The sequence below is a fragment of the Sus scrofa genome, chromosome 4 (assembly GCF_000003025.6).
Source record: "Sus scrofa isolate TJ Tabasco breed Duroc chromosome 4, Sscrofa11.1, whole genome shotgun sequence".
Taxonomy (NCBI): domain Eukaryota; kingdom Metazoa; phylum Chordata; class Mammalia; order Artiodactyla; family Suidae; genus Sus; species Sus scrofa.
Window position 1 is genome coordinate 15,632,031 of NC_010446.5, and position 13,887 is coordinate 15,645,917.

Here is a 13,887-nt window from a genome sequence, read left to right on the forward strand (position 1 = left end):
CTCCACCTCTTGACATTTAAGGGTTGGGTCCTGTGCAATATCGGACATCAAACTGAAGGATCGTTGCTCAATTTCTAGAACAACTAAACCTTTGTTTCTATCTATCCTCAGAAAAAGAACTTGGCATTACAGGGCTAATAAGAGGATAATTCCTTTAATGAAGAATCTTTGAATGTCTTCACTGTGTCTAATGAGAGGGTACAGAAAATGAGAAACCCTTCCTGCCCAAGAGAAACAGGCATAGCTAGTTCTGACACCTACCAGAACAGTAATTAGTACTGTTCCCACGGTCACAGCCCTCGGTGTCGGATGTCCCCTGGCTCCAATCTAATTCGCTCATATTTTCATGTTTGCCTAGTAGAAGCACACAGCTTCTTTTCTCCTCTGCTGCTTATTCCATCCTTCCAGGACCATGGGTTTTCTGTGGCTGTCTCACCATTCCCTCTCTTGCACCTAGCTAAATGGCTTCTCCCACACGCTCTCCAAGCTTCACTAAATTCTTACAACCTTGCTCCCTTTATTTATTTATTTATTGCTTTTTAGGGCCACACCTGCAGCATATCGAAGTTCCCAGGCCAGGGGTCAATTCAGAGCTACAGCTGCCGGCCTACACCACAGTCACAGCAGCGCCAGATCTAAGCTGCATGTGCAAACCACACCACAGCTCATGGCAACGCCGGATTCTTAACCCACTGAGCAAGGCCAGGGGCCGAACCTGCATCCTCATGGATACTAGTAGGGTTCATAACCTGCTGAGCCACAACAGGAACGCCCTCCCTTCATCTTTCTTTTCTTTTTTTGGCCACCTCGTGGCATATGTATTTCCTGGACCAGAGATCAGATCCGAGCCACAGTTATGGCTTACACAGCAGTTGCAGCAACACTGGATCCTTAACTCACTGTGCTGGGCCAGGGATCAAACTTGCGTCCCAGGGCTGCAGAGGTGCAACCAAGCCGGTTGCACCACAGCGGGAACTCCTACTCCCTTTTTCTGAAGTGCCACTGAAGTCTCACTTTTATCAACCAAACTAACGTAAGGCTGTAAACTTGCCACCATTACTCAGTCACTGTATGTTAGAGCTGGAAGATCTCAGAGAAGCCATGAGACAGGAGCTAAAGATCACGTAGCACCTAACAGCTATTCCATCCCTCAACTGGACAAAATATAAAAAGGAACTGCCTTGGAGCCCTGCTAAGTGACCCAAAACAAGCAGAAGTTGGAGAGAAGTTGAAATTTAGGAGAAAGAAAAGCAATGGGTGCAGTTCCACAACTTTTTATTTGAGGACATGCCCCCATTCAATTCTACAAATCACGAAACGATGTGTTTGTCGGCCTGAAGAATCAGAGGACTGGCTTCCAGGGGAGGCAGCAACAGCTGATGGAGAGGGAGGGAAGAATACCCAAAAAGAAGAGAGCCAGAGAGGGAATGCTCGAAGATCTCTGCATGGGAGTTTCTATAGGACTTAGGGTAATGAACCCAATGAGTGTCGATGAGGACATGGGTTCAATCCCTGTCCTCGCTCAGTGGGTTAAAGATCCGGAGTTGCTGTGGCTGTGGTGTAGGCCGGCAGCTGTAGCTCAGATTCAGCCCCTAGCCTGGGAACTTCCATATGCGGCAGGTGTGGCCCTAAAAAACCCCCCAGAATAAAAAATAAAAATAAATTTTAAAAAATCTATGCATGAATGCTGCTCCCTGAACCATGCATGTCTCCCCTTATTTTGAAGGCTTTCAGTGGCTCTTCCCTTTCCCCAAGAAATTCCTCTCACCGCACTCCCGTTCCCCCCACCCCAGCTTGTTTCTCACACTTCAGTAACTAATATCCATGTACTCTTTCAAGAGGAAAAAATCAGACTCTTAGTGAAGATTTTTTTTGCCTTTTTGCCTTTTTGCCTTATCTAGGACCACTCCTGCAGCATTCGACTCCAGGCTAGGGGTCGAATCAGAGCTGTAGCCACTGGCCTACACCAGAGCCACAGCAACGCAAGATCCGAGTCGCATCTGCGACCCACACCACAGCTCACAGCAATGCCGGATCCTTAACCCACTGAGCAAGGCCAGGGATCAAACCCGCAACCTTATGGTTCTTAGTCGGATTCGTTAACCACTGAGCCATGATGGGAACTCCAGTGAAGATTATTTTTCGCTATAACATTACATAAATATGTGGGCATCAAATTCTCATGCCTCTGAATCTCAGTGTTAAAGCCAACGTGTTTACAAATTAAATCCAACACATCTATACAATTCACATCAACAACATGACAGAGGATGCAGTTGTGTAGAAAATGGACCACTGTTCCCCCGTGACTGAGGCCGCCTGCTCAGGCAGTCTGGGTTTTTGCAGAAGAATGATTCACTTCTCACCACTTCCCTCTCTTCAAACTCCTACAAGACCTTCATCCACAGAATGGACCCCGAGACAGTCTGGCCTCTTCCTGGAACACACACACCATGCTGTCCGGCGTCACCTCTCACTGCAGTGTGGCCCTCCTGAACTGCGGTGTGCCTCCCCCAAAACAGAGCAAATCATGGTGATGCTGGAAATGCTCTACCCAAGACCAGCGTCTAGGTAGGAAATAGGTGATGGGCTGACCTATTTCCTTGAACAATAATGGACAGTTGTCACATTAAATTATATTAACATAAATAATTACAAGTATAATATTAAGCTATATATTTATGTTTAAAATCAAATTAGTCATTAAATAATGATGGATCTAAGGTCTTGTTGTTGTTGTTTTTTTTTTTGTTTTTTGTTTTTTGTCTTTTTTAGGGCCCCATCCATGGCATATGGAGGTTCCCAGGCTAAGGGGCGAATCGGAGCTGTAGCTGCCGACCTACGCCGCAACCACAGCAACTCCGGATCTGAGTGGCGTCTGCAACCTACACCACAGCTCAGGGCAACGCTGGATCTTTAGCAAGTTAAGTCCTCATCTTCTCAAAGTTGTTTGCCAAGCAAACTCAGCCAACACTTATCAGGCCTCAGGGTTAATGATGGGTGAGGGGGGTGGGCTGTAAATGAATTCAGCTTACTGGTGAAAAGCACGGCTGTGCTGTCCCATGCAAGTTAACTCCCTCTGGGAAAGGAGGAATAAAAAGTGAAAGGCTGCCACCCACTGGAAGAGAAAAGCCTGTAAACCAACAAAAGCTCCTGAAACAACTCAGGGCCTCTGCACCCAGGGCCCCCAGCTTTAAACACAGCTTCTGAGCTTCACCAACACTCCAGGGATCTGGAGGCTGACAATTGAAACAGCGCTTACTGACGTTTCTTTTTGTTTCTAATAACGTTTCAGTTAGTTCCTTTGCATTTGCCTGGTATACTGATCTATAGATTGAAAAATAATTTCCCCCCCACACTTCTTATAACTTACCTCTTGTACTTTGTTCTCTTGCCAAGTTTCATCAGCTACTGATTCTAAGGTTAGATATCGGTAATGATGGTTTGGTGGGGAAATTTGTGCTGTTCCTGACTCAGAGCAATGATTGCTTTCTGTAATTCAGAATTAAGACTGATTTTGAATTATAAATCCTGGTATCCAGGTTTTGCCTTAAAATAATCTAGTGGTGACAAAGATTTTCTCTTTGCGTATACTTCTATGTATGTGTGTAAAAGCACTCTCCACTTTGTGCCTATGAAACAAGAGAGGCTAAACATCAGTAACTATCCAGAGCTGGGTGATTCAGCTTCACTATTCTGTTCTCGCTACTCTTGTTTACATTAGAAATGTTTCATAATGAAAAGAAACGAGATATAATGAGGCTGGGAAGATTCCTGATTTTAAAAGATGATCAAGGAGTTCCCGTCATGGCTCAGTGGGAACGAATCTGACTAGCATCCATGAGGACGCAGGTTCAATCCTTGGCCTCGCTCAGTGGGTTAAGGATCCAGTGTTGCAGGTTTCGGTCTGGGCTTGGATCCCGAGTTGCTGTGGCTGTGGTGTAGGCCGGCGGCTACAGCTCCGATTTGACCCTAGCCTGGGAACCTCCATATGCCCCGGGTGAGGCCCCAAGAAAAAAAAGAAAAAAAAAAGTTCTGGAAGTTACCTTCTTTTGGTAGCCACCCACATAAACCACAAGGAGGAGAAACAAACAATCGCTGATAAAACTGAGAGGTCTTTAACAAAGCACAGGGGGTGACGAGGGAAAGCAGAGGTGGGAGGGGACAGATGGTGCTACAGAACAGACGAAGGGGACTTCAGCAGAAGACCGAATTACTATGAATAGAACCGAATCCCCAGCCCCACCCACCTCTTCCTCATCCAGCTAGAATGCCAAGGAGAAAGAGAGTCAGAAAAGCTGAGGTGAAGTGAGGGGCACGTGGCTAGGTGAAATCTTGCTGCCACCCCCCACTTCCCAGCTCCTAGGATTTGGTAGCTGTGCTTCTAATGCTCAGTCGGGAAATTGAAGTCTCATTTCTTAAACCAGGAACAGCACAAGTATCCCCACTGTATGATCAGTACGAACATTCCACATTGTTCAGACCCAGAGAAAATGCCTACAGATGCTGATGGCTGGGAGCAGCCTGATGAAAAGTGCCTTTCCCCTTCCGTGGGCCCCGCCACTCAACCAGCCCTACTCAGGCTCTGCTGGGGCCTACCTACCTTAAATAGGTGGTCACCGGTCTTTTATTTATTTATTTTTGTCTTTTTAAGGCCACACCCGTGGCATATGGAAGTTCCCAGGCTAGGGGTCAAATAGGAGCTGTAGCCTCTAGCCTATGCCACAGCCATGCCAGACCAAGTCGCATCTGCAACCTACACTACAGCTCGTGGCAATGCCGGATCCTTAACCCCTGAGCAAGGCCAGGGATTGAACCTGCGTCCTCATGGATACTAGTCAGATTCGTTTCCACTGAACCAGGAAGGGAACTCCCTTGATCACCAGTCCACATGAAAACCTCCAGAAGTTCAAACGGAAAAGAAGGAGCTCAGAGAAAAACAGAGACAATGCAGAAGGCAGAAGAAAACGTCAGAAGAAAACTAGAATTAGTATCCTTATGGTGATAGTGGAAAATTACCATGCTTTCCTGTATCCATCTGGATGTTATAATTGAAAAAGAACGCTGATAATTATAGCTTAATCATCTTCACGTCTCTGTATTTTGATATGGGACTGTAACATTCGTTTGTTCATTCTTTCTATTAACTTTTGGACTGTTTCCCATGTTTTGCTATTTCAAATAATACAATCAGAAACAGCGCCACTACTTGCCTCCTAAGAGTTTCTTAGGACTAGAATTGCTCTATCAGGATATGCAAATGCTCAACTTTTTAAGATTGTATCAAACTGTTTTGCAAAGAGCTTGTATCAATTGATACCCCACCAGAGTATAAACAGCTCTCACTGAGAAACTCTTGCACACCTGTGCACCTGGAGTTCTATCTTACAGTATATGCTTTGAATCAGGAACCGCTATATGTATGCTGAAATCTACAAAACGGTGACCAACAAAAATTAGAGAAGTTACAAATCAACAGAGAGAGATTTGTTAGGATGCCAATTCTCCATCTAATCTATAGATTCAGTATAATTTTGATTAAAATCTTTGCAGGCTTGTGTAGAGATGTTGAAAAGCTGACTCTAAAATTTATATGGAAAGACAAAGTAACTAAAAGAGCCAAAATCAATTCCAAAAAACCCCAACAAAGTTGGATGACTAATGCTATCCTATTTCAGTAGGGTATTCAAAGGACACATTGATCAATGAAATGGAATAGAGCCCAGAGACAGACCCGCACCAAAAACGTCAACTGAGTTTTTAAAACCACTTTACTGAAGTATAATTTACATATGATAAAATTTACTTATGTGTACGATGCAACTATTTTTTGGTAAACTTATGAGTTTCACATCCATCAATCACCAAAATCCAATTTTACTTTTTCTTCTATCCATCCGCCGTCACTCCTCATCTCCACCACAGGCAACTGTCTATTCATCTCTACAGATTCATCAACTGCTTTTTGACAAAGGTGTAATGGCAATTCAGTGAAAGATACATAGAGACCTCGTACCATATATTAAAATTAGTTCAATGGGTCAAAAACCCAGATATCAAACTATAAAACTCTTAGAAGGAAGACAACAAAAGCCCTGCACTTTGGGTTTGGTGATGAGTTTTTAGAAAACAGCATCGAAATCTCAATCCATTAAAAAAAACTAGTAAATCAGACTTTGTCAAAATTAAAACCTTTTGTTCACTTTAAAAGATACTATTAAAGAGAATGAAAAGAGAAGCCAGATTGGGAGAAAATAGCTGCAAAATACTTATCTGATAAAAGACCTGTACTCACAGCGTACACTGAACTCTTAAATCTCAATGATAAAACCCAATTTTTAAAATATGGGCAACAGATCTGAATAGACACACCACCAGAGAAGATATATGAATGGCAAGTAAGCCTATGAAAAGATGCTCAACAGCATTTTCCACTTGGAAAATGAGCATTTCAACCACAATGAGATACCACTGCAACAAGAACCCTCACTCGTTGCTGGTGGGAATGCAAAATGGCAGTCAGTCACTTTGGAAGACAATTTGGCAGTTTCTTATAAAGTTAAATATACACTTACCAAGGACTCAACGATTCCACTCCTAGGTATTTACTCAAGCAAAATGAATTATGTTCATATTAAACGCACATCAATGTTAGATGATACACACACCTTGATATGCCATAAAGTACTCAGCAATAAAGAGGAAAGCTACTGATTCACACAATATGAATTTAAAATGCATTTTGCCATGCAAAAAAGGCAGACTCAGCACTGTACAAACTGTACAATTCCACCATTTATTAGACACTCTGGGAAAAGCAAAATGGCAGGAATGGAACAGGTAAGTGGCTGTGAGGGGTGGGGTGAGGGATTGAGTACAAAGGGGAATTCAAGGGTGACGGGACGGTTCTGTATGGTACTGAGACGGTAGACACGTGACTGTGCATTCGTCAAAGCCCATGCAGAGTGAATTTCGCTATGTGAAATTGTGAAAAAAATCAACTGGGATGTCAAGAGATCCCAGATGGAATGCAGAGTGTGACAAATCAACGTTTTACAAATGTGTAACATAATCTCAATGATGGGAGTAGGGACTAAAATGAGCTGAATTAAGTTACTCTGGAAAATGTTTTGAGCAGATGCCATAAGGCTGAAGTGGCATAACTAGAATGAACCTCGTGGTGATAGACGAAAATCGGTTTGATTTATACATATTGAGACAGAGCTAAAAATAATTACAGAGCTGTGTACTTCTATACTGAGTAGGATACATATTTGTATCTCTTAGCTCATTTCACTGAAAAGGTATAGATGCAGGAGCAGCAAGCACTCCCAGACCTCAATCTTGGCTTCTAAATACCATTCTGCAGTAAAAGGAACCAGGGCTCCTTTGCGAAGTAGCCAATTCTAGGGCTGGTATCTAGATAACACCTGCAGAGCTAGAAAGCCAGTCTATGGTCATCATGTGCCTCATGACACAGTGCAGTGTACAAGGGGACAGGACCTCTGTGCTATTCGTCTTCTTTTTTTTTTTTGGTCTCTTGTCTTTGAGGGCCGCACTTGCGGGATATGGAGGTTCCTGGCCTAGGGGTTGAACTGGAGCTGTAGCTGCTGCCTGTGCCACAGCCACAGCAGTGCCAGATCCTTAACCCACTGAGAGAGGCCACGGATAGAACCCACATCCTCATGGATACGAGTGGGGTTCGTTACCCACCGAGCCACAACAGGAACTCCCGTGCTTTCCTTCTTGATAAAGCACAACCTCAAGTTTAATTATGATAAAACACCAGAAAAACCCACACTGAGGGACACTGTACAAAATAACCAGTGTTCTTCATAAAGTGTCAAAATCAGGACAGACTGAGAAACTGTCAGATTAGAGGAGACTAAGGAGGAGTGATGATTAAATAAATGCAATGTGGTATCCCAGAAGGGGTCCTGGAACAGAAGAACATTAGAGAAAAAACGGGAGGAAACCAAAGTCTGTATTTTAGTAAAGAGCAGTACACCAATGTTAATTTCTGAGTTTTGACAGAATGTGCCATAGTTTACATAAGGTGTTAACATTAGGGGGAGCTCACGGAAGGGTGTAGGAAATATTCCTGGACAACCTGTGTAACTTTTCTGCTCATCTGAAACTGTTATAAAATAAAAAGTGAATGTATTTTAAAAGGTAGAAGAAAGCCTCAGCACTGAAAGTATAACTTTTTTAAAATTAACACATGGACTGACAGAAGATTAGACACATTTTCACAATAACTTGATCAACACCACTGTTTATTTGTAAACATATGTGTCAATAATCAAATTGACAACACTTTATACATCTCATTGTATAATATTAACATCATACCAGAAAAAAATCCACTGTACTCAGTTACAGTTTTGGTATTTTAAAATCTTTAAATACAAACCGTATTCTGAAACACTGAACATAAAAAAGAAACGCAAATAGCAGAGAAAAGTGGAAACAAGAAACCGATGTTCCCCCCCAAAACAAATAAAACCACCCGATTACATATTTAAAAAGAAAAAAAGGAATCAAGGAAGTCAGATGATCATATATTAACAACATAAAGTTGTATTTCTTTAGACCCACCTAAGAGGTGAAATCATATAATACTAAATTCCATGTCCTTTTTTTTTTTTAGCTGCATGTGGAAATTTCTGGGCCAGGGATCGAACCCATGCCACGGCAGTGACCTGAGCCACTACAGTGACAATGCCAGATCCTCAACCCGCTACAGCACAAGGGAACTCCTACCATGTCCTTTTTGAAATTTTTTTTTCTCATTTTCTAAAGTTTGCCAATAGTTTAAGCTATATTAAAGGACAGAAAAGAAGGGAGGTAGCACAAAGCCAAATGAAATTAAACATTTGCAGAAAAATTGGATAAAAATTCTTTCCTAAATTCTCTTTGGCAAATAATAAATTCTCTATTTTAATTTACCTTTGTGTTGAATTGGATCAACACATAAGATGTAAGCGATGCATCTTTACGTGGGTTAATATATGAGTGGAACGAAGCCAAATTCACAAAGGAAAGCACAAAACTGGCTTTCACATTTTGCTAATAGTTCTAAAAAGGCAGATTCTCTCTCCATAAAACTATTGAGAGGTCTTTAGCTGGAAATCCGAATCTTTCTTTCCTCATTCACATGAGAAACCAGAGTTGACCCCATGTTTTGCCAGTACTTTCCCTAAAATTCATGATCATTATTAGGTTCTATTTTTCCTCTGTTATCTAAGGAAATATAGCAGCAAATCACTCCCATATTTTGTTTTAAATACACCGGCGACTGGGTTCACTACCAACAGCTACATTCAATTCTTTATTAGTGTACAAGTCATTAACATAAGCTTAGCTTGTTAATACAGAAATAAATAACTACAGTTAGACAAAGCAAATGAAAATGAGATTAAAGAGCCCTGATCAAATGAAATCCTTTTAACTTTTGGCTGAAAAACTATAAAAGTTACATACATACCTCATAGCACTAGGAATGTACAATATCAATTACTGGAAAAATAAGTGAGTGATTCACAGTTATAAGAAATTACTTTAATATTAGCATTTTTCCTTCTATAGACAAACATAACATAGACTTGGCTTCTACCTCATACGAGACAAAGTAGAAAACTAAACATTACCGCATTTACCCTAAACACAGCCCAGACTGTGCTCCGGGTAACCTGCTCTAAGATATTCAATTCGACAGACAGGCCATGGTATTGAATACACGGTTATGCTAACAGTTTTAAGAAAGGCATATATTTCCAGAAGTATGTTAAACACACAAATGTCAGTTCTATAAATAACAAAAGGTATCAGTGAAAATGTTTAGGTTATAACCTTCCCAAATTTTCTAATGTTTTAAATGTTTTAGATATATGTTGTCTGACCAGTTAGTTTGGTTACAGTTTTAAACTAGCAAACCATTATCCTATAAGAAAAGCTAAACTAATAACACTGCACAAACTTCCCAAGGAAGGTAACTTGAAAAATCTAAAAAGTGATTCCAATTATTCTAATCGACATTTGAGATGTCAAAAGACCAATGACTCAAGAAACATTTTGAAATTCTCAATTTTTCTTTATCATTCCTCTAAAACTAGTCACATAAATTTAACATCCAGGTTGCTTAGGAATATGTCCTCACAGTAGGTTTATCAATAAAGTGTTCTGATCAGAAGACATACCCTTAATGCCTCTAATATGTAATTCTAAGCTAAAATCAAAATGCTTGGTTTAAAAACATCAAGTCTGATTCCGTAACAATTGATGGGTAAAGCTACTAAACAAAAAATAAATCAGGGTGACAATGTTCGGCAGCCACAGCTACAAGAGTGGAAAATAAATTCTATTTTTCCATAAAGACTCTATGAAAATATAAAGCCCAAAGTGACAACGGAAGTCCACTTATAAACATTGTTTAAAAATAGAATGTTTTCCAAAGCTTCTTACGAGATGTCAATGTATAGTCAGAGTTAAGACCTTCTAAATCAAGGTTAAGCTATACATAACTATGCTGATTTACATACCTTCAACAATGTTCAACCGATAATACATAATTTACAGACATCCACAGCAATTCTTAATGCCCCATCAGATCCCTTCTCAATAATGGATGTTTATCGCTGTATAGTTTCGCTACTTTAAATACCAAGAAGCCTTTCCAGAGGAAGAGTTCCTCCTCTTCCTGTGATATGATCCCCTAAAGAGTAGGTAACAAAATATAAAATTAAACAAGATTTATGTTTGATAAACTAACATATAAAATTACCATTGCAGTATTCATAGCGACTGCTTATAAACATAACAGTCATCATAAAGCCTATAAAGTACATCCTCAGTTTCATAAAAGAAACGCAGATTGTCTCCGGGTAAAAAATACAGTGCAGGCTGCTAAAAAGCTCTTTGTTGCATTAGGAGGTGCAATAATGAGGAAAACTTCAGAAAACATAAACATGTTCCCCAAACTTTTAACATTAGTTGAGCATGAACTGCACTGTAGCAGCAGGATGCTTTTTAGTGGCTGGCACTATAAAGCTGACGTTAAGAAAGAAAAAAGGCAGAAAGTGTGAGCAACAATGGTGTAACCAAATTATTGCATATGGAGATTAGCAAGGAGAAGCGAGGAAGGCGACCGTCCACTCCATTCTGTTAAGATGCCATCTTTAAATATTAAGTTCTTTGCAGGAAGTGGAACTCCCACGTCGGCACAGGATGACTGTGAAAGCAAACCTGAAAAACTGGCCTCAGTGTGGATATCCAGTGGTGAAGCACTTTCCTAAAAGACCGAGAAACAAGAGAAAAAAATGTCTATATTCAACATTTCACCAAGCCACTTAATGTAGCTGATGAGAAATACAGACCCTGGATTATCTAAGAAATGTTTATGGAATGCAAAACACTCTAGGAGATGCAAAGATGTACACCACACAGCCAAATAATCAATGACAGGTATCCACACGTGCAAACTAATACAATGCAGATGGTAAGTGCCTTCAAACAAACAGAAATAATAGGCCACGAGAGCATGGGGGTAAGAAAAAAGTTAATTCTTAGATAATCTCTAAAAACCCTCACACAGCACTAAGCACCAGAATAATCCATCCACTCCCAGCTCTCAGATTCACTCTCGCCCCAGAACTCTAGGCTCAAACCGGCACCTATGTGAGAGCTGTTCTTAGATGCTTCACCATAAGCTCCACACGTGGCATATCCATAAGCAGACCCTTTCCCCCACCTCAGTCTTCCCTTCTCCAACACATCTAGCTAATCAAGAAGTATGAAAGTCATTCTCAGGTCTTGCCTTTCTCACCACACCCGCAGTCTTTCCTTGCGGTTTAATCACTAAGTTCTATGAGTCTACCTCCAACATGTATCCCAAATGAGGTTCCTTTATTCTCTCACCATAGCCACCACTATCGTCTAGGCCAATGGTCTCCAAAGTGGGGTACTCACTCCAGAGGAGGGAGCAGTACCGTGAAAAATCCTAAAATCCTTTATCTACTTATTGCATCCAATGAAATTCCTGTTTCTGTGTTATTTTATAACATACATACATTATCTTATTACATGTATAACAGTATATACATATATTACCTTTATTATGGATACATGCAGATTTTTTTTTTTTAATGAAAAAGGGTGTTCAGCCAACATTCCTCACTTGGACAATTACAACAGTCTCTGAACTGATCTTGTTTCTATGCTTGTCAGCTTTTAATCTATGCTCTAAACAGTAACTAAACTTTTAATAGAGTCAAACAGAAGTAATATCATTCCCCAAACTATTACATTTAGAATGCATAAGCAACGAGGCCCTACTGTATATAGCACAGGGAACTACATCCAATCTCTTAGGATAGACCATGATGCAAGATAATGTAAGAAAAGGAATCTATATATGTATGTGTGTGTGTGTAGTACGTGTGTATATATGAATGGCTCAGTTACTTTGCTCTACAGCAGACAGTGGCACAACATTGTAAATCAACTGTACTTAAATAAAAAAAAGAAGTAATATCATTCCCTATTAAAAGCCTTTAGTAGTTTTTCTTCCCACGTGGCATAAAATACCCATTCTTTAGAAGGCCTGCCCTCCCTTCTTCAACCTCACCGCTTGGCACTACCCCTTTTCCACAAGGCTTCTGCCACACTTGCCTTCTCTCGTTTCCTTGCAGGCCGAGGGCCTTTCTGACACAGGACTTTAGCACCTACTAAGCTCGGCCTGTCTTTCCCATCTTTTCTGTCAGGTCATACGTCATCGCTGTCTAGTTAAATTAGGTCCCCCACTGGATTCTCTCAGATGTGAAGGGGTCTGGCTCCTTCCAAGCAGTTACTGAAACCTGTAATTCCCTGCATATTTCAAGGCGGACTTGCCTATGGTCTCACACAGTACGAGGAGCTCCAACAGTGGCTTCGACATCATTGTTTCCCCAGCATCTGCTCAAGGGTCTGGCATAGAGCAGACAAGTTTTTACTGAAAGAATGAATGAAACCAGACTCCAAAATATGGATTTCATAATGTGAGGACAGATATTCTGAACAGAAATACTCCATTCTAAAAGTTTATCTACAAATCAAGTCTAGAGTATTCTTTCTTTCCTCGGGGAGAAGTTAAAAGGTCCAGAACACTGGTTTTCACTACCTCAACAGAAAACCTCCCCTCAGCAATGGAGAATCACTGTAGTTATTAATGGAAGTACAGTGACCCAAGAATCAGCAGCTAGCATGGTGCCTGGCCCACAGTAGATGCGTGGCACATTTCTCTTTAATGAAGCATCTGCACAGAATGAACAGTCCAAACAGCTCTAGACCCTAAAGATCTGGCCAGGGAAATCATGTACAAGTCAGGTAACTTTCTGAATCTCAGCATGTTTGTTTATAAATTAAAATTAGTGCTTGTTTCATACCTTACTGCTGTGAAGACTGAAAACAAACATGGAAGTGTTTTGCAAACTATAAAAGGTCTATGCAAATAACATGAGGATTTTTTGGTTGTTGTTACCTGGAATGAGTGAACAAAGTTAAGGACTTGTAGAGATAGTTTTCTACTGGAATGTAAGAGGTTTTGAAGGCTGAAAAAAAAAGGGGGGGGGACAAAGTTTAAACAAATATAATGACAAGAACCAGTATCTCACAAGAGTTTAATTTTAGCAACTTAAATGCATTTGCTTCTTTTAAGATATCTATTCATCTAAAGAAATTTAACAATTCAATTGAATTCCTCAACTTTATCCCTTATGTTGATAATTGTTCCATGATTTGGAACGGCTATGCTCTATATTTAAATAAATGAATTCAGAGAACAATAAAATTGATTAATCACATAAAAATTCTTAAGAAACAGTTTCAATGGTTCTCAATGAAATTTCTGCC

The 13,887-nt window shown here is 40.5% G+C and overlaps 1 protein-coding gene across 1 annotated transcript in view; it reads right to left on the reverse strand.

Moving 5' to 3' along the window:
- Positions 8,256 to 13,887, reverse strand: part of FAM91A1 (family with sequence similarity 91 member A1) — a 41,541-nt gene continuing 35,909 nt past the window's right edge. Inside the window, exons 23-24 of the mRNA XM_003354982.5 lie at positions 13,517 to 13,586; positions 8,256 to 11,290 (exon numbers count right to left, since the gene is read on the reverse strand). Of these exons, the coding sequence (XP_003355030.1) occupies positions 11,105 to 11,290; positions 13,517 to 13,586 (256 nt within the window). The 3' untranslated portion in view covers positions 8,256 to 11,104. The remainder of the gene's footprint in view (positions 11,291 to 13,516; positions 13,587 to 13,887) is intronic.